A 22,500-nucleotide genomic window follows, 5' to 3' on the forward strand; every position below is an offset into this window, starting at 1 on the left:
AAGGCAACAAACTGCAGAGTTAGAGGAGAAACAGTTACCAAATTGGTTGAGTATCATTCCTAATAAATAGATTCTTGTACTTTCAGAAAGGCCATAGAACAAAGGTGGACATTTGCAATATTATAGTGTACGTTTAAAACTAAATTAAATCATAGAGACATTTACATTGAGGGCATTTAGCAGACGCTTTATCCAAAGCGACTTACAATAAGTTCATTTGTCAGAAGAAGGAGAAACAACAATATATCTCTGTCTTTACAGTAAGGAAGTAAGTGCCAAGCACTAACGATCGCTAGGTTAACCCATTCCCCGTGTACAACAAAGATAGCTAGGCTAACACGCTACACGATGCTAAATGCTATATCTTTGAGACTGTGTCTATTATTGTGAAAACGCCGGCTTCACAGCTTCAAAACGAACCAATCAGCATCTTCTCAGCCCACAGCTCCACCCTCTAACCCTCCCTGTTGTGTCCCCCCCTCCCCTGTCCCCGTTCAGCATGAGAAGTTCAGCAGCCAGCTGCAGCTGAACCACCAGCGGGTGGTGGAGGGTGGCGCCCCCCGCAGGCTGGAGGTGAAGGAGCCAGAGGGGGGCCCGGCGCCGCCCGGGGACGGGGGGAGCGCGGCCACGCCCCCTGAGGTCTCCAGGGAGGAGGACAAGATGGCAGGTCAGACGTCAGACGTCACATTAAAGGTCCCATGACATGACATCAAAATTTGACCGTGTCCACCTATATTTGTGACGGAGAGATGAGCAATGTTTGCTACAGTCCGCTGGGTCGGCCGGTAGACCGATCTATACAGCGTACATCTAGGTGGACACGCCCACTTGTGATGTCATGAGTGCCAGATTTTCGAAACGGCTTGTAACGGCTAATCACACGACACCTGGTGGAATGTCATGGGACCTTTAATGCTCGTCTTCCTACGATACACATATGTGTCAGAGGGAAAATGTCTCGCTTGGTGGCCGCTAAATATTTAGAACACGGGTTTATCATTGGATTTACTGTATCTCCTGGAGATGTAACTAGCGGGAAGGCACACTTAATTTGGTGTAGATATTAATCGTTCTCCATTTACATTCAGGGCCTTTAGCAGACGCTTTTATCCAGAGCGACTTACAATAAGTCAGAAGAAAGAAACAACAATACATCTCTGGGGGTGCAGTAAGGATGTTCATAGAACCAAGTGCCAGGCACTAACCATCACTAGGTTAACCCATTCCCCGTATACAACAGAGATAGCCAGGATAAGATGCTACTCAATGCTAAGTGCTAGTTTTAAGTGCCATGTTTTCCACGGTATTCCACCACGGTGTTCACGTCTTCCTCCTTCACTTGACGTGTTTCCCAGCGGAGCTAGCGGCGCTCCATAGAGGAACGCCGCTGTACGGCCAGCCGGCCTGGTGGGGCGACGGGGAGAACGACAGCCGGCGCTCCGGGAGGCCGGAGGAGAGAGACCGGAGGGGCGAGAGACAGGAGATAGGTCCGTATGTAGGTCTGTAGGTCTTTATGTAGGTCTGTATAGGTAGGTCTGTATGTAGGTCTGTAGGTCTTTATGTAGGTCTGTATAGGTAGGTCTATGTAGGTCTGATTGGTCCGTACGACGCAGCCTTCAGCATCTGGAAGCTTTGCATTTACATTTGGGCACAGCAGATGCATTTATCCAAAGCAGCGCACAACATTTCATTCCCCCCCCGACGGCGGTGCCAGCCACGCAGGGCGACAGCCAGCTCGTCAGCAGCAGTCAGGGGGGGGGGGTTCCTTTCTCAGGGGCACCTCGACACTGTGGCTCAGGAGGTAGAGCTGGCTGCATGAATGGATGAATGGGAGGCAGTATTGTAAAGCGCTTTGAGTGGTGGAACCAAATAAGTGCAGTGAAAAGAAAAAACATTGTAAAAGAGCGATGAGATCTTTGTGTACAGAGGACTGGCTTCCTGTTCAGAGGACTGACTTCCTGTCACCGCAGAGCATTGATCATAAAAACAGGCTAATATTTAGCAAAGGTGTCGGCCTGCTGGCCGGCGTTCGGCTGAGGGCTGTTTGCCATGGAGCCGGGGATCGAACTAGCAACCCTCTGGTTAAAGCCGCTCTCCCTCCTGAGTTAAGCCGATGAAGCAGTGGGTTTTGCTAGAGACACGTCGCCTGTGGAGTACCATGTGTTTATGTGTTGTGGGGAATTTGCTTAGAATAGAAAGAAAAGGTTATTACTTTTTCATGGTCCGTTATCAAATCGTGTTGTTGATTTTAGGCATAAAATTCAAATAGAGTTGTCCCAACATTGATCAGATCAATTGACTAACTTTGATTCAATAAATTGTAAAAAAAAAGATCCAAAATGAGCAATGAACAAACGATTTGTGTATCCGTATTTCCTGCACAGACGGCAGAGAAGGACAGCCCCCCGGTGAGGGCCACCCGATGGGGGGAAGACCCCCCAGGGGGGAGCCCCCCTGTGGGGAGCCCCCCTGTGGTGACCCGGGGACCGGCGAGGCCGCCCATGGCCATGCCTCCTTCACCATCGAGTTCGACCACGGGGCGACCGGCAAAGGGACCCTGAAGGAGCAGGTACTTAGCATCAAGTAGCTTCTTATCCTAGCTGTCTTTAGTGTTTAGCATCGTGTAGCATCTTATCCTAGCTGTCTTTAGTACTTAGCATCAAGTAGCTTCTTATCCTAGCTGTCTTTAGTGTTTAGCATCGTGTAGCATCTTATCCTAGCTGTCTTTAGTATTTAGCATCATGTAGCATCTTATCCTAGCTGTCTTTAGGACTTAGCATCACGTAGCATCTTATCCTAGCTGTCTTTAGTACTTAACATCACGTAGCGTCTTATCCTAGTTGTCTTTAGTATTTAGCATCGTGTAGCATCTTATCCTAGCTGTCTTTAGTGTAAAGCATCGTGTAGCATCTTATCCTAGCTGTCTTTAGTACTTAGCATCATGTAGCATCTTATCCTAGCCCTCTTTAGTACTTAGCATGGCGTAGCATCTTATCCCTCGTAGCTAACTTTAGTACTTAGCATGGTGTAGCGTCTTACCCTAGCTATCTCTGTTGTATACGGGGAATGGGTTAACCTAGTGATGGTTAGTACTTGGTCCTATGAACATCCTTACTGTGCCGACAGATATATTGTTGTTTCTCTTTCTTCTGACGAATGTCCTTATTGTAAGTCGCTCTGGGTGAAAGCGTCGGCTAACCGCCCTGAATGTAAACGTTAATGCAGGTGCTTAAGGCGGGGCCCGAGCCGCGGCCCCGCCCCCGGAGAGGCGTGGGGGAGGACCTCAGCCCGCTGCAGACCGCCATGATGGCGGCGGAGGTGAAGGTAGCCGATTGGCTGGCGCAGAACGAGCTGCCGCTGGCGCTGAAGGAGCCGGCGGCGGCGGCGGAGGAGGAGGTGGTGGAGGACGGGGAGAGCGTGAAGAGCGACGTGCCGCTCCAGCAGAAGAGCCTCAAAGGTACTGGGTTTGGGGGGGTGCTGTGTGTGTGTGTGGGTGGGTGGGTGGGTGTGGGGGTGGGGGGGTGTTTGTAATTGTATGGGTGTGTGTGAGGTGTGTGCGTGCGTTTTTGTGAGTGGTCCTGTATGTGTGTGTGTTTCTCAATTAAGCTGGGTTCTAGATAGACAACGAGTGGGTCAAAAAAATACTACGATTTCTTTGTCCCACTCGTTGTCTAGAAACACCTCTTTTAAAGCTCTTAAAATTAAAAAAAATGATTTAATTTTAGCTCAATTCATGTTTTTAAGAAAATACTATCAATCCCCGAAGGTAAACTCAGGTGAGACAGCAACCAAACCAAACCAGACATAACTATCTCAGATAAAGACCATTTGTTTATCAAATACAGTAAATACAGATCAGATCCCTCTCTCTCTCTCTAATGCATGACAACAGGGAATATGACTCTTGCTTTGGGCTTTGGAGTCTATAATACTCCTCCACTCTGCCAGTGAGAGCTGCACGGCTGTCTCACTGTCTCCTCTCAGGCTCTCTCTGTCTCTCTCTCTCTCTCTCTCTCTCTCTCTGTCTCTCTCTCTCTGTCTTTCTCTCTCTCTCTCTCTCTGTCTTTCTCTCTCGCTCTCTTTCTGCCAATCTCTCTCTTTCTCGCTCTCTCTCTCTCTCTCTCTCTCTCTCTGTCTCTGTGTGTGTGTGTGTCTCTCTCTCTCTCTCTCTCGCTCTCTCTCTCTCTTTCTGCCAATCTCTCTCTTTCTGTCTTTCTCTCTCTCTCTCTCTGTCTTTCTCTCTCTCTGTCTCTGTGTGTGTGTGTGTCTCTCTCTCTCTCTCGCTCTCTCTCTCTCTCTCTGTCTTTCTCTCTCTCTCTCTCTCTCTCTCTCTCTCTGTCTTTCTCTCTCGCTCTCTTTCTGCCAATCTCTCTCTTTCTCGCTCTGTCTCTATCTCTCTCTCTCTCTCTCTCTCTCTCTCTCTTTCTCTGTCTCTCTCTCGCTCTCTGTCTCTCTCTCTCTCTGTCTCTCTCTCTCTGTCTTTCTCTCTCTCTCTCTCTCTCTGTCTTTCTCTCTCGCTCTCTTTCTGCCAATCTCTCTCTTTCTCGCTCTGTCTCTATGTCTCTCTCTCTCTCTCTCTCTCTCTCTCTCTCTCTCTCTCTCTCTCTCGCTCTCTCTCACCCTTTAGCATCAAGTTTCCCTCGTCTCTCTGACATCACTTCCTGTCTTCCCCTTGCCCCTCCCAGGAAGTAAACACGATGACGGGACGCAGAGCGACTGTGAGGTCGTCCCGGGGGCGGGGCCCCAGCGGCGGGCAGGGGCGGGGCTTCTGGAGGAGCGGTCCCGGGTCCCGTGGGGGGGGGGGCCGGGCGTGAAGATCAGGGAGGGGCGGGCAAACGTCCCCGAGGGGCTGTTCGCCGAGGAGGACAGCCCCGCCCGCCGCCACCGCTACCCGGGGGCCGCCAAGGGGGCGTCGCCCTACGAGGGCCAGGCCGCGGGGGCGGGGCGGGCGCCGCAGAGGGGCGGGGCCAGCGCGCCCTGCGACCAGGGCTACCACCACCATCACCACGGCGACGACCACAGCGACCGGGTGACCTACACCATCGAGATGGAGAACGGCGGCCGCGAGGAGGAGGAGGCCCGGAGGATGATTGACAGGGTGGGCGGGTGTACAGGATGTCACCATATATGGTCATACAGAGTGATAAGCATAAAGGATGCGATATCGATAGGGCCGGGTGTCGCGCCCTCATTCGCCCGATACGAGAATCCATACACAGGCGCCAAATGCCATTTTTTGTTTGCGTGCGTGTGTGCGTGCGTGCGTGCGTGTGTGTCCAGGTCTTCGGCGTGGATGAGCAGCACGAGTCTGTCTCGGTGTCCGGGCTGGGAGGGGACGAGGTGCAGAGGGACCGGCTGGTGGGCCAGAGGGCCGGGGGCCCCGGAGACCGGACCAAGGCCGGCCGCATGGAGCCTGAGGTGGGGGCCCCTCTGGGGAGAGACAGGATGTGATAGGACGTACCAGGCGTCCAATCACAGTCCATGAAGGCCTCTGAAGAGAGACGGAATGTGATAGGACGTACCAGGCGTCCAATCACAGTCCATGAAGGCCTCTGAAGAGAGACGGAATGTGATAGGACGTACCAGGCGTCCAATCACAGATGTTACCTTTTAATTCCTGGTTTATAACCAGGGAGTAAAGGGTAAGGTCTGTGATTGGACGCCGTGGACATCCTATCACATCACGTTATATGTACCTGTTTTAACAGAAATATCTGAAGCCTGCACTATGTACGTTTTCTACTGCGCTATTTAGTCCAAATAAATATCTGAACCTGAATGTTTCCCAGCATTGATGATCCAAGCTAATAATAGCATGAAGACTCAACCTCGAGCTTTGATGCTATCGTTAGCTTGGATCAAGGTTGTGCTGTGATCTCCACTGTGTCTGACTCTGACGCTCTCTCCTTCTCTCTCTCTCTCTCTCTCTCTCTCTCTCTCTCTCTCTTTCTCTCTCTCTCTCTCTCCCCCTCCCCCCTCTCTCTCTCGCTCTCTCTATCTCTCTGTCTCTCATTCTCTCTCCCCTCTCTCTATCTCTCTCCCCCTCTCTCTCTCTCCCCCTCCCCCCTCAATCTCCCTCTCTCTCTCTCTCTCTCTCCCCCCCCTCCCCTCTCTCTCTCTCTCCCCCCCCTCCCCTCTCTCTCTCTCTCTGTCTCTCTCCCTCTCTCTCCCACCTCCCTCTCCCCCTCTCTCCCCCTCCCTCCCCCCTCTCTCTAGGTCCTGTCTGAGGAGCTGGTGGTGGGGGGTCCTCGCTGGGTGTCCCAGTGGGCTACGCTCGCTGCCAGCCACATCCGGACCGACCCGGAGGGGTCGGGGGGAGACAGCCACGCCCTCCACATGGAGGACAGAGGTAATTCCTTTGTTTCAGCTAGGCAGCAGTGGGGCAAAGTGCTAATGAAAACATAGAAAACACCCGCTCTACGCTTCACCTTGGAGGCCTGTTGCCCAGAGCGGGTCGGCCGGTAACCGGAAGGTCGCTGGTTCGATCCCCGGCTCCTCCTAGCGGAGTGTGGAGGTGTCCCTGAGCGAGACGGCCCCCCCCCCCCCCGACGGCTGTCGACTCCGCCGTCGGCGGGGGAACGTGTGCATGAATGTGTGGATGTGAGGCGGTGCCGCTGGTTCACTTACAGAGACGGTCTCTCTCCTCCAGCGGAGATCAGCGAGTCGAGCCACTCCGCCTCCCACGAGTCGGCCGGCTTCTCGGAGCGCAAGCGGCGGACCCTCCCCCGTCTCCCCGGCGACGAGCTGGGCCGGCGGGCGCCGGGGGCGGGGCTTCACAGCGACATGGGCGAGAAGCAGGACACGGAGCCGCAGGAGAAGGACCCCCGGGGGCGGGGCCGGGCCGGGCAGGGCGTGGGGGGGGGGCGGCGGCAGCCGGGGGGGCAGCCCCAAGCGCTGCTCGCCGTCCCGGGGGGGCGAGGGCGGGGGGGGGGAGGGGGGCGGCGGCCTCCCGGTCCAAGCCCCCGCGGCCGCTGAGCGGCGCGGAGAAGAGGCTGGAGGAGGCGCAGCGGAGGAAGAAGGAGGAGGAGAAGGCGCGGGAGAGCGCCGGGAAGCCTCTGCTGCGGCAGGAGAGCTTCACGGTGGAGCGCTCCTCCTCCAACGTGCCCATCGAGCTCATCCCCCGCATCGACGCCCCCCCGGGGGGCTCGGCCCTGCGGAGGGACGGCGAGGCCGTGGCCGCCTTCCTGGAGACGGGGGCCTCGGAGCAGGGCGACCCGCCCAGCCGCTCCATCGAGGGCTCGCTGTCCCCGGAGTCGGACGTGGACACCACCAGCACCGTCAGCCAGGCCGACGGCGGCAGGAAGGTGGTGCAGAAGCAGCGCCGCACCCTCGCCGCCGGGCAGAAGGAGCGCACCGTGCTCTGCTCCTCCGGCCGGGGCTCCTCCTCCACGGGGGCCCGGGGGGCCCACGACCGGAGGCCCAAGACCCGGGCCCCGCAGAAGCCCAGCCAGCCGTGGACGTCCATGGACCTCACGGACGACGACGTCAACTCCACCTCCCTCCTCTCCGACTCGCTTCCCGCCGCCTCCGCCGCCCCTGCCCAGCGGGGGGCCCGGGGCCAGACCGGGGGGGGCACCTCGGTGGGGGCCAGCACCAAGTCCAGCCGGGCCAAGGGGGCCCCGGGCCCCAACGCCGCCGGCAATAATAAGAACGCTGCGGCGCCCAAGCCCCGCCCCACCCGCGCCTCGCTGCTGCGGCGGGCGCGCCACGGGGACTCCTCCGACACGGAGCCCGCCGACTTCGACCGGCTGTCGGTGGCGTCGGAGGCGAGCACCGCCTCCTCCGCGTCCCGGACCGGCCTGGGGAGGCGGGGCCTGTCCCGCATCGAGGCGCTGGCCCAGCCCCGCCGGCAGCGGGTGGGGTCCCCCTCGGCCCAGAGCGACTCGGAGGCCACCGTGAGCCGCAGCCGGGGCCTGGGGGCCCGCAGCATCGCCGGGGACTACGCCGCCCGGCAGGGGCTCCGGGGGCCCGCCGCGGGGTCCCCCGCCGGGACGCAGAGGGCCCGGGCCAACAGCGCCTCCAAGCTGCCGGACAAAGGTACGGAGACGGATACAGTACATTAACACTCAGGGCGTTCAGCAGACGCTTCTATCCAGAGCGGCTTACAATAAGTATACTTGTCAGAACAAAGAGAAACAACAATATATCACTGTCGGTACAGTAAGGATGTTCATAGAACCAAGTGCCAAGCACTAACCATCACTAGTGCCTCTTTTCCGCTGACAGTACCAGCTCAACTCGCCACGACTTAGCCTGGCGCGACTTGGTTTGGTTCCAGGCACGTCGTGTTACCATGTAGAAAGTAGCTCTTCAAGGTGGGCGGGTCATCATAGCACGCATGCGCGAAACCGCGACACATAAACAGACAGGGTTACGCGCAGGAGCGTCTCCACCTCTGTCACGGCCCACGGCGTGTTCTTGCGCGCTGATCCTGCCATGATCAATAATCAATCACTACTGTTGACTGAACGCTGATGCTAGTATTTAAAGATGCCGGGGGTCGGGTGTCAGGCTCGGATGTCGCGCTCATCATTATTCGTCCGGTGTCACTCTGTCCAACCCCTGGCCTGCAGCCTGTTTACGTCGCACAAAAGCATCAGATCAGCTCTCTTGGAACCTCGACGGAGGTGAGGCTAAAGATGTACCAGGCACCAGGAACCAGGTATCTCATTTTGGAGAACAAAACGCATAAGTTAACCCATTCCCCGTATACAACAGGGACAGTTAGGATAAGTTGCTACACAATGCTAAGTACTTTTTTTAAGTGCCAGGACGTACAACACACAATTAGTGCGTACATTTAGTGCCAGGACGTATAACATACAATGAGAACGCATCGACTTGCGTACTCACCAAATCCCGCATTTTTGGCAGTATCGGATGAATTTCTGATACTGGTATCGGTATCGATGCCCACTACTGATTTCCACGTGAACTGGTTTTGTCTCCGCCCAGCCGGGTCGAGGTGGCGCCGCGTGCCGGTGGAGTACGCCTCCACCTCGGAGGACGAGTACGGCTCCAACCGCCACGCCTCCCGTCAGGGCCAGGCCCGCCCCTTCCCCTCCACCCGGGTCGCCCAGCTGGGGGGGTCCGCCCCCGCGACCCCCAGCCCGGGGGGCGGGCCCGGCCTCAGGCCCCACCCCCAGGACGAGTACATGAAGGACTGGACCGCCCACAGCGAGGAGATCGCCAGGTAGGCTCTCTGTCGCCCCCTGGTGGCGTCCTCTGAGAAGAGTACTGCTTGGTCTTTGTCTCTTTATCAAATCCCTTTATCGCTATAATGTTTAAACCAGTGGTGCTCAGGTGGCTACTTTGGAGAACTGCAGGGGTACTCAGAAAATGAAAAGAAGGAACTCCATTCTGAAAGCTGGACAACAGAAAATCGAGAAAATGGACAAGTGGTTGAAATGTAAATCTGAAAACAAGGATAAGGGAGAATCAGTGTTGTGCTTATATTGTGGAGAGAAATTAGGGCAACAGTTGCATTAAGTACAGGCTTATGTTTCTCACTATATTGTGTGTTTTTGCACCCTAGAACGGACATACATTATTTATGTTCATAAAAATAAAAATAAAACACAAAAATGTTTTGTGCCAGTAAAGGGGATACTCAGGTGAAAAAATATTTTAGAGGGGGTACACTAGTAGAAAAAGTGTGAGAACCACTGGCTTAAACCATGGGTCTCCAGGAGGGAGTTCTCTGAACACCATGTGTCAGACTGCCGGAAAACATCCCAGAAGGAAACTCATCTCATTATCTTGTGTGTTCCAGGATCAGCCAGGACCTCGCTAAAGACCTGGCCATGCTGGCCAGGGAGATCCACGACGTGGCGGGAGAGATCGACTCTGTGAGCCCAGCGGCGGAGCCGACTCCTCAGGTGACGACTCAAGCAGGACGCTCACTGTTTACTGTACTGCTATACTCTAGTACTGGAGCGTCATCCAGCACACGAGAACAGACTCACAGGTATCTATTAGATGTGGCCTCCTGTGGCGGCATGTGTCTCAGGAGGAAGATAGGGTTGGCTGGTAACCAGAAGGTTGCTAGTTCGATCCCCGGCTCCTCCTAGAATTTTGAGGTGCCCCAGAGCGAGACGCCCCCCCCTGACTGCTCCTGACCAGCTGGCTGTCGCCCTGCGTGGTCGACTCCGCCGTCGTTGTGTATGAATGCGTGAATGAATGGGTGAATGTTGGGCAGTATTGTAAAGCGCTTTGAGTGGCCCCTGGTTAGAAAAGCGCTGAATAAATGCAGTCCGCTCACCATTTACTAACATTACCATTTAACTGTGCTCCCGTCACCTGGCTGTCTTACCACTATATTATAAGCTGTATCTTGTTCCCAGGTGGCGGTCGCTGTGCCGGCGGTGAGCAGCTCCATGGATGACAGCAGCCTGGTGGAGACCAGCGGGCGGCCGGTGGAGATGAGGCCGCGGGGGTCCTGCGGTCAGGGGTCCCGCTCCATTAGGAGACAGACCTGGAACCGGGACGACGTAAGTCTGGGACCCAGCCCTGAAAAGTACCCTTAGGGGTACATGTACCCCCCTTTGAGAACCACTGCTCTAAAGTATGAAGCAGCATTAGATTAGAGCAAGCATTTGAATATCTCAGATTGTTGTGGTTGCCTCGCCGCCTATGGAGGATTTTAGCCTTTAGTTTGCCACCCTGAGTTGAACTGTCTGACCACTTATACCCGTCTTCATGTGACAGGTTGTGCTGGAGAGTCTTCTGCTGACATCTGTCACTCAACTATCAGCGAGGATCCGCCAGTCGGTGGACAAGACCGCCGTGAAGATCAGGCGAGTTACGAGATCCTCATGAAGGAATTCTGAAAATAATGATAACATTTTTTCCTTTCCAATACCGATTCCCATTCCTGAACTTGAGTATCGGCCGATACCGAGTTTATACCGATACAGCATCTAGCATTGTAACTACTAACCGCAATTGTTCTTATTGAAGGTTTATCTTACGATGAAAGCAATGTATTGACGGTTCACCTACCGTCGACAAATGTTTTTTTCAATACTAGATCATTTGCATTTATACTTTACAATTATTATAATACATTTGTATTCTTGTAATTTAGCATTAGCATCAATGTTTTTCTAGCTTGGCAGCTCGAACGCGCCTAGGTCGGAGATGACGCTTTTCCCATTCTGCCTTTCCACCTCTGATCGTTAACAATGGCAGCATAATATCGTAGTGTTTGTGATGTTCTTTGCCGTTGAAGTAAATGAGTAACTTGATCGGATCGGATCAGCGCATAAGCTTGGGTACTCACCGACACCCGAAACTGCATATTAGGTAGTATCGGAGGCATTTCCGATTCAGGTATCGTTATCAAAACAACTCTTGTTTTTGTGGGATTGCTGTCTAGAAAGGGTTCAACATTTGTTTTCTCGCTGTACCTCTTGTTTCTCTGATGTCGTTGGCATTGACAGCCAAGTACCGTAGTCTGTCGTCAAATCTCACCTTTCAAAAAAGTCAAAGACGACTCAAAATACCTCTTCTAATGTCTGTGTCTGTTGTTCACCACGAATTACATCCCGTCCGAGCTGCCTGGAAGCAGGAGGAGCTATTCTCGATATTTGCTATAAATAGTTCCTTTATTTATATTTCACAGGGTGCTGTTTAAAGATAAAGAGCGGAAATGGGAGGACATTGAGACCAAACTGCAGGCGGAACATGACTCATTACTTCTGAAGAGCTCCAACAAGGTAAACCAAGCTTAGACCGGCTGTGACTTCTCCTGATAAGAGTAGTGATAGTAATGGAAAGTCTTTTATCACCCTGGTAGACCAAACTAATCGACTGGTAAGGTATTTTAATGTTCATATTTATTTTTATTTATCTATATGTAATATTTATTTATTTTTTATTTATTTATAGTAATAAATTAACAAATAGATATACACACATTTTATTCATATAAATTAATCTATTAATATTTGTTTTTAATTTATATAAATATATATATATGTATTTTCTTTTATTTATTATTATTTTGTTTTATTTTTAATAAATATATTTATTTTGTATATTTTATCTTTCATTTTTATATTAATAAATAAATAAATATATTGATTAAGAAAAGTATATATATTATCATCATACTGTATTATAAAACTTTCCCTTACTGTCAAATATATAAATGCATTCTTTATCTAGTCATTCTTGTAATGCATGTTAACAATGACAAACTACATAGTGGTTCAGTTTTCTGTACAAATCCCTTTGAATTCTCATTCAATTAATCGATTGGTTCATATGCAAATGAGAGCATGTCAGGTGACTCAGTGAGCCAATCAGAGAGAGTGCTGACATCACGTCCCTTACGACCGGGGGATTGAACAAAGCTTCTAGTCTCACTGGGTGGTCAGAGTGCCAACCTCCAGCCTCTCAGATAGCTTTGATTTGTTAGCGGCAAGTCATGCACGCCAATACTCGCAGTGAGATGAAGAAAACCATTTTGAAAACTACTGCCTCACTCGGGGACAGAGTCATAAATCCATTCCTCTAACGCAGGGTTTGGCCCAAGGCCAGCCCTCACAGCAGATGAGATTAGTGTTCATTAATTCAGTCCTGGAGTATTCCAGAGTTTACACAGTTTAAACTTTCATACATTAGGACAGTAGGGCAACAGATGACAAAGGAAGTGAATCTTGTTCGCTTCTGCTCCTGCATCTATCAAATTTTGTTTGACTTCCAAAGGTCATTTGGGGTCAGACTAGACTCTTCGTCGAGTAATCGTCTTATCGACTTCTTATATATTTTATTATTTTCTCAGAATATGAGAATATTGTGCGTCCGTGCACGTCAGCGTCGGCATGTGATTTGTCTGCAAAAACCCCGCCCCTGATTTTGGGGGCGGGGTTTGACTATCAAACCCCGCCCCCAAATCGTGAGTACAATTTGGCAATGGCACTACGCGATCATTTACTTCTCAGTGTACAACACATCCTAGACCTGTACTCTAAATGTGAAAATAACACAAAGTCAGAACAAGTTTGGCAGCGTCTCGAAACCGTTGAAATGCAAAGTGTGACGACGCAGACTTACCGTCTTTTATCCAAGACTGAAAACCTCCAGCCTTCAAGGTCGCCCCTTAGTCTGTAATCTTCCCAAACAGGAAATCTCCTCCATCCTTCAAGACCTGAGGCGGGTGGAGAGGCAGCTCCTCGGTGAGATATCAACACTCATTCACGACAAGGATTCATGTAGAACTCATTCACTCGTACTGTACCCCCCCACACCTCGCTGACACACTTACTGTATGTCCTACGTCCTGCCACTTAGATAGTACTTAGCATTGTGTAGCATCTTATCCTAGCTACCTGTGTTGTGTACAGGGAGTGGGTTAAACTAGTGATGGTTAGTGGTTGGTCCTATGAACATCCTTACCAGAGATATATTGTCGTTTCTCTTTCTTATGACAAATGGACTTATTGTAAGTCGCTTTGGATAAAAAGCGTCTGCTAAACGCCCTGAGTGTAAACCGTTCAGCGTCTCTTACCGAGCGACCTGATTGGCTCTTGTTTGCCCCCCCCCCCCGCCCCCGACAGCCATCGACGTGATGGTGGACCCCGACGGGACCCTCGACGCCCTGGCCGAGCTGGGCCTGACGGGCCCCCTCCCCGGCCCCCAGAGGGCCAGCCCCGGGGCCCAGGGCCCCCCGGGTGGCGACGGGACCCCCGGCCAGCCGTACCCCGCCTCCGAGAGGGCGGAGCGGGACCCCGGCCTCCACCCGCAGCCCAGTGACCCCGCCTCCAGGGAGGAGCTCCGCCACCACTGAGGGGCGGAGAACCCCACCCTGAGAGGGCGACCGGGGCTGCAGACCCCCCCCCCCCAAGTGACGAGACCCTCTGCATCGCCCGCTGAAGCGCATGTGGAGGCAGTGCAGTCGGTTTGAACCAGATATGGATTTTGTTTTTAAGTGTTCATTTGAAGTTCCTCCAGCCGTGAGCATGAGCTACCTTTGTCCCTCCGTCCCTCCGTCCCTCCGTCCCTCCGTTCCTCCGTTCCTCCGTCCCTCCGTCCCTCCGTTCCTCCGTTCCTCCGTCCCTCCGTCCCTCCGTCCCTCCGTTCCTCCGTCCCTCCTCGCGACGTGAGGCCGTAGATCAGTGTTCGCCTCATAGTCCACCGAGCGGCGTCCGATGACTGAGACCAATGACGCTGTGTGACGAAGGCCTATCAGACCGGAGCTCAGACGTTACGATAAGCCGAGGGCATGGGAGTCGATGCAATGCAGTATAACTATTTATTTTATGGATTCAAATAAATCAATTAATATATATGTAAGTATTTACAAAAACAGACGTTGATCATCTTGAAGGCCTTGATTATGAGGATAGAATGATGAGTTATGAAGATTATGACTTTTACAATAAAAATATGAAATTGTTTTCTCTTTAGATGGCTTTGACCGGAAGCACTTGTTAACCCCAGACTGACAGCCAGGTCACTAGTAGACTCGTAGTAAGTCAATCCTACGTCACTAATACAGCCAGGTCACTACTAGTGACATAGTCAGTTTCTAGTATTGTGCTGGTTGTTCTAGTGACGTAGTCAGTCACTACTACGTCACAAGTACATCCAGAATGCTACTATTGACGTAGTAAGTCACTACTAGTGATGTAGTAGGTCACTAGTATTGCCGTAGTAAGCCACGGCTAGTGAGGTAGTAAGTCACTCCTACTGACTATTATTTCAATACTAGTGTCACCTGGCCATGGATCCTATACCATAAGAACACGCGTACGCAGGAATATTAATCATTCTGTGATGTAAAGGAAAGTCACCCAGGCTGGTTCTAGTTTACCTTTAGAGTTTTATTCGTCTATTGTTGCCTGCAGTCATTGCACTTCCTGAGCTTGCTGAATATCTTTTTTATTTGTCCATCATTAAATGCCATATAAATGATTTATTGACTGGTTTGTCGTTCGCGAATCAATACGGTATATACAAAATGTGTCTCAGCTGTTATTAATATCCAACCAGAGGTCTCCTGCCCCTCGCCATTGTAGCCGATCAAAGCTGGACGTAAAGTCTGGTTCAACTGTAAACCAAGAAGGTTCTAGAAGGCCACACTCCTGTATTAGCCTTCGAGTGTACATTACATCACAAGTGCCCAGAGTCAACGATCACCAGACAACATCTACAGGGTCACTAGAGGGACGTTAACTATTGATTCATTGACTTTTTATATTACAACTAACTGTTAAGGGGTGATATTATACTAACACCTGGTGGCATCATATATCCCCTTTAAGGGACCATCCTAAAGTCTGGACATCAACCCGGTAACAAGCAGGCTGCATGGTTTTGAACCCAGTCCAGCCTGCTGTGGGTTTGGTAGTTCATTACTCAAACTATTACAATTTCTATAATTCAATGTTTAACCTGCATAGGCATGGGATACTCTACAGTAAGAAGAGAACTAATGATGACTACGTTGTTTTCCAACCTGCCAATGTCTTGCCTAATGCCAATGTTTACACTGGAATGTATCCTAATCAATACTGTTAATCTATTTCAGCCAAATGAACCACCGATCGATGGTTCACTACCTGCAGTGCTCTGTTTTATTGTGAGTCAATTTTGCAATTTTTTTTTGTTTTAATGTTTTGTACGATGGTTTTCTTCGTAATGCACTTTAGTTAGACGTTGATTTGGATAATATGTTTGTGTGGTCGTTTGGCACCTTTCCAATAAAATGCATGATATCATCAGCTATAGTGTTCGTTCTTTACCATCAGTGACCAGAACCCTCCATCATCACCACTGTCCATGAAAGGGGCTGTAGGATAGATTTAAGATCTGCAGCAAAGTCCATTACTACACGCCACCTAAATGTTAAACGGACTGCATTTATACAGCGCTTTTCTAACCACTTGCAGTTAAAAGCGCTTTACAACACTGCCTCACATTCACCCATTCATGCACACAATCACACACCGACGGCGGAGTCAGCCACGCAGGGCGACAGCCAGCTGGTCAGGAGCAGTCAGGGGCGACTCGCTCAGGGACACCTCGACCCTCAGCGAGGAGGAGCCGGGGATCGAACCAACAACCTTCTGGTTACCAGCCCACCCGCTCTATCTCCTGAGCCACACGCCGCCCAAGGAGACTTCTTTTTGGCTCCTCCAAACATTTGGAGCATTGATGACTCAACGAGCAACAGGTGTGCAGCCTCCACTGGCCCCAGAGTCCAATCAGCCTCGGCCAGGTGAGGCTGATTGATCCAGCCATTATCAACACAAACTAACAGCTATTGGTGAGAGTAAAGTCAGTGAGATTATCTCATTGTAGTTCTGGATCTGGATCCGACCATCTAGTCTAGAAACTAGATTCTAGACTTCATACAGCTCCCGCCTCCTATCTGACCTGATTGGTTGGGGGAGTCCATCTTGGCTGTCAATCACAGCGTTATCCTAGCTCCACCACGGGTACGTGACCGCAACACTTGGCAGAGACATTTAGGGAGGGGAGGAGCAGAGAAGGATAGGCATTTAGATTGTTGTTTTAGTTTAAAAGTCTGTCTGTCTGTCTGTCTGTCTCTCTCTCTCTCTTCACAACTCTCAAACCGTATGCATGATAACTTCAGCCCGCCTCCTCCCCCCTCACCCCGCCTCCTCCCCCTCTCACCCTACCTCCTCCTCCTCCCCCCGCCTCCTCCCCCCTCCCCCCACCCCCCCCCCCTCTCAGCCCACCTCCCCCCCTCAGCCCACCTCCCTACAGTAGTGACCTGGCTGTACTAGTGACGTAGCAGTGCCGTAGTCGGTCACCGCTAGGTCCTGTTAGCGTATCCAGAGCTGTTCTGCTGCGCCTCCCTAATCCTTAAAGCCGTGTCAGGGTTCCTGTCCCCCGGGAGAGGCCCCACTGACGGCTAGCTGAGGCCCGTCAGCGGGGCCGTCGGTATTGAACCAGAAGCTCACCGTTTAGCCTCTTCAAATTGGGTTCAGGGCCCCGAGGGGACGGCCCCTCACTCCACTAATCACTACGGCACATTTACTGTGGGACGATGTTTCACAAAGTTTTAAAAGACGTGTCTGAAGGTTGTTAAGGCGTGAGAGGCAGGGGCTGGATCAGTTACATTAAGGCTGTTTAGCAGTCGCTTTCATCCAGAGCATTTGTTAGAGAAAAGAGAAACAACAATATATCTCTGTGGGTACAGTAAGGATGTTCATAGAACAAAGTGCCACGCACTAACAATCACTAGGTTAACCCATTCCCCGTATACAACAGAGATAGCTAGGATAAGGGTCTAAGTACTATTTTTAAGTGCCAGGACGTACAACATACGTTAAGTGCGCACATGAAGTGCAGGAACGTACAACATTCAAAAGAAGTGTCTGAAAGTTATTCAGATGTCAGGGTTAGGGGGCTACCTTTCAGATACAGTTAGGATTTTGAGGATGGCAGAATTCCAACTGTATGTCATTTATTTAAATGAAGATAGATTTATAGATCCGTGCCATGCTTTGCTTAGCTTGTGGTCGATGCGGTCAGTGTATTCTTAGTCCCTGACTGGCACGGCTTTATAAGCCCCTCACGTTGAAGATGAAGATGTAAGACGTTAAACTAGGCGCTTTGAAACCAGGGGCTTATTTATATGTTATAAATTTATATGTATATGTTATAAATAAGCCCCTTATATTCTCTGCATCATGCATCACATATCAATGCATCATGTATCATGTATCAATGCACCAATGTATCAATGCATCTTGTATCATGTATCAAAGCACCATGTGCCATGTATCATGCATGTTTCAACGCATTGTGTATGTATCAATGCAGGGTTCGTGTTAGGTGGTTGGTCAGCGGGAGCTGAGCTCCCATAGAGAGAGGTCTGGCTATGGTTAGGGTTAGTTAGTTAGTTAGTAACCCTGGCTCCCATGAAAGCAGCAAACTCAAATATCTGTGGAGGTCTCTGAAAATACAGCAACATAATATTGTAATTGCAAATAAAGCTATTTTCCCTTCCACATGCAGAGTGATATTGGCGTTAAGTAAGCGATAATAGAACGCCGGTCATTATCGGGAAAATAAGCCCAGACAGGGCGAACCGGACACCAACGTGAAACGGAGGTGTCTTGTTTCGACCTGAAGGGGCTTATTCACGACTTATTTTCAACAACTGAGCGCAAGGCCGGTATGGTACCCCCCCCCCCCCCCCCCCCCCCCCCCCCGTCAACATATTTAAGAGACCCCAACAGAGATGGAATCATAACTCCAACCCTGTATCAATGGATGTATCCATGGATCAAAGCATTGTGTTTCAATGCATCATGTATTAATGCACAAATGCATCGGGTATCAATGCATCATGTATCCATGTAGCCATGCATCATGTATCCATGCATCAATCCATCATTTAACATGTATCCCTGATGTGGGAGAGGGATGACACATGACATGCATGTGTCATGTCTCAATGTGGCATGTATCAATGCATCATGCATCATGTATCAATGCATCATGTATCAATGCATCATGCACCATGTATCAATGCATCAATGCATCATGTATCAATGCATCGATGCATCATGTATCAATGCATCAATGCATCATGTGCATGTATCAATGCATAATTGATCATGTATCAATGCATCATGTATCAATGCATAATGTGTCAATGCATATTGTATCAATGCATCATGTATCAATGCATCATGTATCCATGCATCAATGCATCATATATTATTGCATCATGTATCACTGCATCATGTATCAATGCATCAATGTATCATGTATCAATGCATCATGTATCAATGCATCATGTATCAATGCATCATGCATATTGTATCAATGCATCATGTATCAATGCATCATGTATCCATGCATCAATGCATCATATATCACTGCATCCTGTATCAATGCATCAATGTATCGTGTATCAATGCATCATGTATCAATGTATCATGCATAATGTATCAATGCATCAGGTATCAATGCATCAATAAATAATACATCATATATCAATGCATCATGTATCATGTTCTTCTGTATCAATGGACATTCAGTGGGTCTGGGAGGGCCAGGGACAGCAGTGTTGGTAAAACCTGCCTTGTAAGCAGAATGTACTACAGTATAAACACCTCTTCAGGAGACACCGCAACCGATTTGGAATAATTACTGTAGATTAACGTTGAGATTGGTTTTTGATTGGATTTGTTCCTCAACCGTACGTTTTATAGGGGATGAGCTGAGATATTTGAAGCTGGAACTCAGATGATGAAATGAAATCCTATTCGTCATATCATCATAAACTGATTAACCAATGTCTTATGAACCATACCGTTTATTCCAACAAACCCAAATTCATTCACCATTGGTGCCGGGAGAGGCTACAAGATTTATGTAAAACACAGTATTGACAAAATAATCTGTTTGTAAATCACTACAGGCCAAATCAATTAATCTCATTATTAGACTTTACATAGTGGACCCCTTAAAGTAATGATTTTTCACCACAACTGACCCTGTAACAGTAAGCTCTGTGTGTGTGTGTGTGTGTGTGTGTGTGTGTGTGTGTGTGTGTGTGTGTGCGTGTGCGTGTGCGTGCTTGCATGCTTGTGTGTGTCCATGTAGGTGCCTGCGTGTGTGTGCACTTGACTTCTTGCATGCATGTGTGTGTTTGTGTGTGTCTGTGTATCTGATTGTGTGTCAATGTGTGTGTGTGTGTGTGTGTGTGTCTATGTGCGTACACGTGCTTATGTTTCACCATTCGTCTCCTATTGCATCCCTCTACTCTCCTTATTTGATTATACCTCGTCCTTATCTGCCCAACCTTCTCTCTGAATGCATCTCCTTCCACCACCCTACCAGACCACCCAGTCTCCCAGCTACAGAGCGCAGGCAGAAGGTGTGGATGCTCTTACAGGAACAGTAGGGGGTCTGAGGCTCTGACAGAAACACACAGGAACTCTGACTTTGTCCACGACTCCGCTACGACGCGATGGAACCGGCTGTGAGGTCGCACTCCCTGATGGAACTATCTGAAGGTGTGAAGTTGAGCTCAGCAGCCTCTCTCCCCTCTCTCTGTCTACCCTCTCCCCCTCTCCCCTCTCTCTCTCGCCCCTCTCTCCCTCTCACCTCTCTCTGTCTTCCCTCTATCCCTCTCCCCTCTCTCTCTCGCCCCTCTCCCCCTCTCCCCTCTCTCTCTCGCCCCTCTCTCCCTCTCACCTCTCTCTGTCTTCCCTCTATCCCTCTCCCCTCTCTCTCTCGCCCCTCTCTCTCCCTCCCTCTCCCCTCTCTCCCTCTCCCCTCTCTCCCTCTCCCGTCTCTCTCTCCCCCCTCTCTCTCCCCCCCCTCGGCGGGGAGCACCGACCTCAGTGCGGCCCCCCAGCTGGGCTTCACTGTGTACACCCGGCCTCGAGGCAGGGGGAAGGCCGACCGGGTGAGTACAGCGCCACGGGTTACATATCAGGACTCAGAGACAGAGCGAGACGTTAAATTAACATTGAGGGCGTTTAGCAGACGCTTTTCTCCAAAGCGAAACGACAGTATATCTCTGTCAGTACAGTAAGGATGTTCAAAGAACCAAGTGCCAAGCACTAACCATCACTAGGTTAACCAATTCCCCGTATACAACAAAAATTGCTAGGATGATACACAACTAAGTACTATTTTTAAGCGCAAGGACGTACAACATGCAATAAGTGTAAGAGGGTGTGAGGGGTAGTCTTGAGTCTTTTGCAGAAGCTGGTGAGCGACTCACCATTTTTGTCTTTTCAAGAGAAAATGTCTCAGAAAAGTCATCCTGTTTATTAGGAAACCTTCTCGTCCAATCACGACCAAGGCAGTTCATGCTGCCCATTCATTGTACTATTTTTGTTACTGTATCTAAAATAAGCTTTCTTAACACATGAGCCCCTTCAGCGGGCGACTGGCTGCTGAGTCCTGCAGTGATCTGCTGCTGGCTGTGGGTTAGTGATGGTTTCCCTCTGCCTCTCACACCTCTCACAGCGAGTTCTGTATGCGTTCGTAGCGCCGGGCTCCGGCCAAGGGGAGGAGAGAGGAAACGTGTTCTGGAGCCCCCGATCCAAACAGATTACCGCCTTCCTCAGCCCCGTGCACACAACGCGAACACACAAGAACACAGAGGCCAAAACCCCACACACACTCACTTCCGCACAAACATAAAGACACGCACGCACGCACTCACGCACGCACGCACGCACGCACGCACACACACACACACACACACACACACACACACACACACACACAGAGCAATCTTTTATATTCGGTTTTCAAACTCAGATAACCTCGGTCAGAACGCTGGATCATACATTAATACCGAGCTAAATGTTTATCGCTTGTGTGAAAATCCTGTATTTTTCTGCAGGTGTTTCTGTAAAGGAAATCGATACTTGTCAGCCTCTGTGTGAAGCTATGAAAACCTTTCCTTTAATCAATTACAACATTCAGAGGGCTTCACTTCATCAGCAATATGCTCCATCTCTTCAGCTTCCTCCTGCGACGCCTGGCTCGTAAATTATTTTCAATTAAAATGAAACACTGTCGACTGTAATGCATCATAGCTGTATGGTACTGGGCCCTACAGCTGCTCTTGGCTGGAGCAGTAAGGCTCTAGAACAGTGCTGCTCTAGAACAGTGAGGCTCTAGAACAGTGCGGCTCTAGAACAGTGCGGCTCTAGAACAGTGCGGCTCAGACGTACCGTCAGGCAGCTGAACAGCAGGATTCTTCCCCTCCGTCCACTTCCTTCTTCGCTCCCCTCTCCCTCTCTCTCTCCCTCTCTCCCCTCCCTCTCTCTCTCTCCCTCTCCCTCTCCCTCTCCATCTCTCTCTCCCTCTCTCCCTCTCTCTCTCTCTCTCTCTCTCTCTCTCTCTCTCTCTCTCTCTCTCTCCCCACTGGCATGGTGCCGAGCCGAGACCCCTGAGCTGACCCCCCTGGGGTGAGCCCCCTGCCCAGTACGGCAGGCTCTGTGTTCTCGGCCCGGACCCCGTGACTCCAGACATCCTGAGACAGGGCAGAGAAAACGATGGCTCAGCCTGCATGGACCCACACAGAGGTGTGTGTCTGTGTGTGTGTGTGTGTGTGTGTGTGTGTGTGTGTGTGTGTGTGTGTGTGTGTGTGTGTGTGTCGAGGGGGGTGTGAAGGTGAAACAAGGACAGGTTCTTGTGCCACCTGCCAGGTGAGGAAGGAGTAAAGGTCCTCTAAGACACACACACACAAACACACACACACACACACACACACACACACACACACACACAATGCAGTGTGTGCTGAATCATGTCTGTTGCGTCACAGCAATGCATAGCCTGTGTGTATGGTAGTCTGTGTATGGCAACACTCTTATGTGTAAGGGGGCTCATATGTCACACTCTGAGACAGAGACCCCCCCCCCCCCCCCCCCCACAGCACTAGGAGATGGTCATGGGGGATGTTGGTGAAAGCGATACGTCTGTCCGTTAAGCTAATGGATGTTAACCCGTCCATTGGCAGGAAGGTTAACACATTAACCTTCC

At 50.7% G+C, this 22,500-nt stretch overlaps 1 protein-coding gene across 1 annotated transcript in view; it reads left to right on the forward strand.

Annotated features, from left to right (window-relative positions):
• LOC307071425 (centrosomal protein of 170 kDa-like) overlaps nt 1-13,792 on the forward strand; it is a gene marked incomplete at both ends in the record, with an annotated part of 16,116 nt that extends 2,324 nt beyond the window's left edge. The window contains 17 exon segments of the mRNA XM_079730404.1: nt 499-667; nt 1,356-1,487; nt 2,385-2,569; nt 3,226-3,457; nt 4,686-5,098; nt 5,281-5,418; nt 6,217-6,349; nt 6,650-6,857; nt 6,859-6,919; nt 6,921-8,037; nt 8,956-9,193; nt 9,773-9,878; nt 10,344-10,490; nt 10,708-10,796; nt 11,624-11,717; nt 13,130-13,181; nt 13,563-13,792. Coding sequence (XP_079586530.1) covers nt 499-667; nt 1,356-1,487; nt 2,385-2,569; nt 3,226-3,457; nt 4,686-5,098; nt 5,281-5,418; nt 6,217-6,349; nt 6,650-6,857; nt 6,859-6,919; nt 6,921-8,037; nt 8,956-9,193; nt 9,773-9,878; nt 10,344-10,490; nt 10,708-10,796; nt 11,624-11,717; nt 13,130-13,181; nt 13,563-13,792 — 3,744 coding nt within the window.
• Between the last annotated feature and the right edge of the window lie 8,708 nt (nt 13,793-22,500).

Source organism: Pollachius pollachius, assembly GCF_949987615.1.
Source record: "Pollachius pollachius genome assembly, chromosome: 2".
Taxonomy (NCBI): Eukaryota; Metazoa; Chordata; class Actinopteri; order Gadiformes; family Gadidae; genus Pollachius; species Pollachius pollachius.